At 46.0% G+C, this 5,000-nt stretch overlaps 1 protein-coding gene across 1 annotated transcript in view; it reads right to left on the bottom strand.

The window, feature by feature from the left end:
• Window positions 1–3,912: 3,912 nt before the first annotated feature.
• Window positions 3,913–5,000, bottom strand: part of tmem198a (transmembrane protein 198a) — a 32,863-nt gene continuing 31,775 nt past the window's right edge. Inside the window, exons 5-6 of the mRNA XM_063214695.1 lie at window positions 4,979–5,000; window positions 3,913–4,077 (exon numbers count right to left, since the gene is read on the bottom strand). The exon at window positions 4,979–5,000 is cut by the window's right edge and continues 55 nt beyond it. Coding sequence (XP_063070765.1) covers window positions 3,913–4,077; window positions 4,979–5,000 — 187 coding nt within the window. The remainder of the gene's footprint in view (window positions 4,078–4,978) is intronic.

Raw genomic sequence — 5,000 nt, 5'->3', positions numbered from 1 at the left:
CAAAAACAACATGGCTGCCGCCTCGTCACTCTCCCCAAACGAGAGAGCCACAGGGCAGAACACACTCGTTAATGAAACTTGTTCATGAATTAAAAAACTAAACAAAAAAAAACCAAGATGGCCCAAAAACATTACCCAAAATTTGTCCATGGAGGCAAATGTACAGTTAGTTTACATTAAGTATGAACAAAAACATGGTCCAAAATACAGTACAGGCTGACTGGCTGTCAGACAGTAAGTCAGATAGACAGATAGATAGACAGATAGACAGACAGACAGGCAGTGAGAGTGACTCTGTTCAGTTCGGTGTGTTCCATGTGCAGACCCTTAGGTACGGTAGGTCCTTGGACACGAACAGACGCTCCCTCAGAGGGACGCCTGGACGGCCGCCATTTTATCTCTCGCTAATCCAGTGCAGGGGTGTATGGGTCTACAGACTACACGGGAAAGTCGACAGCCAAAGGCGTCAGTTGTCCGTCCCTGCAGGCACAGGGAGAGAGGAGGCCCAGATTGATTCTTCATTGCATGTAGGGTGGGGGGTGGGGAAGGGTATCTCAAAGGACATTGTCCTGGGCCCAGCCAAAGCTGTCAACGCCCCTGAGGTTACATCTCCACATGGTACTCCACACCACGCCACGCCACGCCATGTCAGACCCAGCAAGCCAAGTCATGTCAGGCCAAGCCAAGCCATGCCACTTCAAGCAACTCCGCCCTGATCTGACAGGTTTGTCCTGACTTGACCTTCCATCATTGACCTCCAATGGCCTTAGAGAGAAGAGGTCTGGAGATCTGACACAACACTGTAGTGCTGCTGCCCCACGTCAGATAACTGACTAAAGAAAAGAAACAACATCTGTGTTACTGGTGTGACCCCATTACACATCTTGTTAATTTCAAAAATTTCAGGGTGCAAAATGTCACAATTCCAAAAATTGTCAGGGCCCACAACTGGTTTTGTGGACTTGTGGTTGTTCTTTGATTTTCCGCCTTGGTTCAGCACCCAGACTGCTTGAGGTGAATGAACCTGCTATAGGCCTGATCAAATAACCGACTGAACCATCTCATAAGCATGATGAATTGGGGACATGTTGTCCTTGTGTAAACACACACTTGTCCCTTCAGTAGCAATCTGAAATGACCCACGTAGAATCCATCGTGGTCCTGGCATGCCATTTGTCTGTGGCTTTGGGCCATGAAACATGTCCCTAGTTTCCTTACATGTATAGTATGATGAGCACACAAGAGGTTGTCAAGTAAACACACACATGGCAACGTACAGAAGAGCTGTCCAATCAGCACTCAGTACTCATGCAGTGAAGAGCTGTCATTGGTCCAGTTTTTTTATCGTTGAGTGTCATTGGCTGCTTGTAGAACTATTGTAAATTGGTCCCGTTGTTGTTGGTGATGATTATAGGCTAGTGGTTTCTGGTCTTGGTCCTCTTTATAGATACTGCTGGAAATGTCAACCATGATGGCGAATTGTATGAGATTGTTATGCTTCTAAGTCGCACATTGTGTTGTAAAGGTCACCTCTTGGTCAAGCGTCAGCGTAATAGTCGTAATTCGTCCCTTGATTTGGCCATTTGGTCATTGTTGTCTAAGGTATTGATCTGGTATGGGGAAGGGTAAGGGTAAGGGGAAGGGGGGGACCCTTGCGTTGGTCTTTTTTTTGTCTTGGTGATGCTGATGTCGTATTGATTCCCTCTTAGCTCCCTCTGGCATTCTCTTGTCTTGTCACACCGAACAAAATGTCTTAATCACAACGGACTCTAATGACAGGTTCCTTTTCATAGCCAAAGCATCCTCTTCACGAAATGGCACATGTGAGGAGAGAAAGAAAGAAAGAAAGAAAGAAAGAAAGAAAGAAAGAAAGAAAGAAACAGAAAGAAAACAAGAGAACAGGCAGTTTTTGTTGGCCCCTATAATTGACAAGATAGTGTGTTTGTAGAGAGGGAAAAGACAAAGAACGAAAGAAAGAAAGAAAGAAAGAAAGAAAGAAAGAAAGAAAGAAAGAAAGAAAGAAAGAAAGAAAGAAAGAAAGAGAGAAAGAAAGAAAGAAAGAGCCTTCTGTTCTCTTGCTGTTCTCTAATGAGGGCATGAAGACAGCCTAACGAGACGCCATGACGCTGTCCAGAGGCAGGCGACGATCCACATTTCACAGGAGGAGGAGAGAGGGGGGACCCGATGAGCACTGCTTCGCATCTCTTCCCCCTACCCTCTTGAAAGCCAAACAGTACGAGTCCAGGATTATGAAAATATGTCTGTGTGGTAATTACAGATTACCTCTGAGCAAGACACGCTCACAGCTGCACAGCGGGGACTTTCTTCAAGCAGCCCGCATCGCAGATGAAGAAAAGAGAAGTAGTGAGAACTGAGGGGAACATTTTTTTACATAGTTAATCTTATCTGACAAAGACGTCCATGGGAATGGTATACGTAGGCTCTACAAAAAAGCTTTGAGATTAAAAACCCAGCTGTCCTTGTGATTTAGTTTTGTTTTGTTGGCTTTCGTTTGATTGTGTATGTAAACAGTCTGGTGCGGTTATTTTGTTGTAAACATCTGTCCCTGAAGCTCTGGGTCTTTAGATGGCATTCCACTGTTAACGCGCTGCATTGAAGACTGCAGTAACCAGCATACAAGACACAGTACACAGCACAACAATGGCTATACCACACAGCATACTGTGTACAGCATAAGAACATTATAGTATGCACTCAGTATAATGTAGTATATTACACAGTATACATAATATTGTCTGCTTCACTCGTCATGCTGTAGTATTAGTACATACAGTAGCATGCAATGTAACATGGACAACTCTACGCAATGTACTTGTTTTTAACAACCTTAGCTGCCATACGTGACCTAGCTACCGTCTCTGCTTCTGTTCTAAACTGAACTAAGTTCATTATTGTCCGTAACCTTTTATTTGTAACCCATGTGACTTGGTCACGTTGCAAACAGTTCATTGTCATTGTTTGACTTATTAAGTCAACATGACTTTGTTCTTGTTGGTCTTCTTAAACTGTGATTGATTGTAGTTCATGATTTGCTTCATCGGCTTGTTCGCCGTTATATCACTTTCGTGGTCAACATAATTAAGTTGCACACAGCTGTGGCGTCTCCATGGTTTCAGCCATGTTGCTTTTGTCGTCGGCCATTTTCCCAGCATGTCCAGATGAGATGTCTCTGCTATGTCACTATGACAACAGTAGCCAGTGGTGCCACACAGAGCACAGCTGCCCTTTGTTAGTTTGTTTACATTTTTTTTTAACAACTTGTTTATTGAGTACAAATGTCCATGGAAAAAACACTGAATCCGGATGGCGGTGGTTTTCAGGCTCTTCACTGTGCAAAATGGTGTGAGGTGGACACAATGACATCAGTTCACATCGGGCGGGCGGGGTGCAGATCTAGGCTATACACTGGAGCCCTCAGAAGAGTTGAGGATCCACTGGTACCTCCGAGAGGGTTTAAGTTGAGCATGATTGGGGAAAGGGAGGGAGGGGTCCGCAGGCAGGGGTGGAACGTGGGGCCACACAGAGGGATTTGGGGTTTGGAGTCCACAGTTGAACCCCTGAAAGAGCCATTCAGTGGCAGTAGGTGTACAGCATATAAGGCCCCTCAGACAGGAATGTGGGGTTAAAATGTCTATGTCAGGGATGGGCAGTTTACACCATTTGTTGTTGCATTCATCAAAGGGGTACATTTGAATGTTGGAGCACTAGGAGACATATGGGAGAGCGGGGGGGGGGGGGGGGTGTTAAAACTCCACATTCAGCCCATCAGACACACTGGTTACAATATCAGTAAGTATGGCCCGGGGAGGGGGAGGAAGTTAAATGCGTCCATTGGACACGTCAGAGGTGCTGGCGTTTACAATGTTAGAGAAGTATGGGGGGTGGGGTGCGTTAAATGCGTCCGTTGGGCACGTCAGAGGCGCTGGGGGCAGTCAGGGGCACTTGGGAGCCGTAGTCGTAGTCCAGATCCACGATGTGGTGAGAGCCGCCCACCAGACGACCCTGCGAGTAGCCACGCCGATCCACCTGCCGATCACGGAAACTCTGGATGTAGCTCTGCACACGGAGGGGAAACAGAGAGAGAGAGAGTGAGAGAGAGAGAGAGAGAGAGAGAGAGAGAGAGAGAGAGAGAGAGAGAGAGAGAGAGAGGGAGAGAGGGAGAGAAATAGGGAGTGAAAACACAGCACAAGAGACAGTCATTGATTACATTACATTGAATTTGGCAGGTGGTTTATAACCAAACTGTCTGATAGAAATTACATTTCATTTCATGTAGCTGACTTTTTTATTCAGAGCAACTTATATTTACTATTTTTCAGGGTATTGGTTCCAGTTCCTGGAGCAATGTGGGGTTAGGTGCCTTGCTCAAGGCACTTCAGCCATGGATGCAGGTGTAGGGAGAGGTCAGGTGGGATTTGAACCTACAACCCCCAGATTAAAAGACCAACTCCCTAACCGTTAGGCCACGGCTGCCCCGGTGATAGACTTTTTATATTTCTAATAAGCCGCGGCAGTAAATGCATACACACAAAAACACAAGACTGACAGACAGACAAACAAACAGAAAGACAGAGGGGAAGCTACCCGTACAGCCACAAAGGCAGACTGTGAGTGTGTTACAATATGCGACCTTGCCTCCTCCACTTGTGCTTGTCTCCTCGTCCCGCCACCTGGCCCCTCCTCCGTGGAGAAAACAATAAAGTTTCCCAGCTGTCAGCCTAGCTACAACAACTTTTGAGGGACTGTTTTTCATTCACTATCCGAATTGCAAATGAGAAAAAGTCTCTACAATTGAGCTTTTGCAAGATATTGAAATATAATGCTGTTGTCAGTGATGTCGTCATGATATATTACTTCCCGGTACGAGGAGACAAGCACAAGTGGAGGAGGCAAGGTCGCATATTGTAACACACTCAGACAGATGACCCCCCTACCACCACTAGACCCGCAGTCTCACCGGTGAGAGTACATCTCCATCG

This window comes from Engraulis encrasicolus, chromosome 13 (assembly GCF_034702125.1).
Source record: "Engraulis encrasicolus isolate BLACKSEA-1 chromosome 13, IST_EnEncr_1.0, whole genome shotgun sequence".
In the NCBI taxonomy this organism is placed as follows: domain Eukaryota; kingdom Metazoa; phylum Chordata; class Actinopteri; order Clupeiformes; family Engraulidae; genus Engraulis; species Engraulis encrasicolus.
Note: the sequence above shows the minus strand (reverse complement) of the source record. Positions and strands in the feature narration are given on the sequence as shown.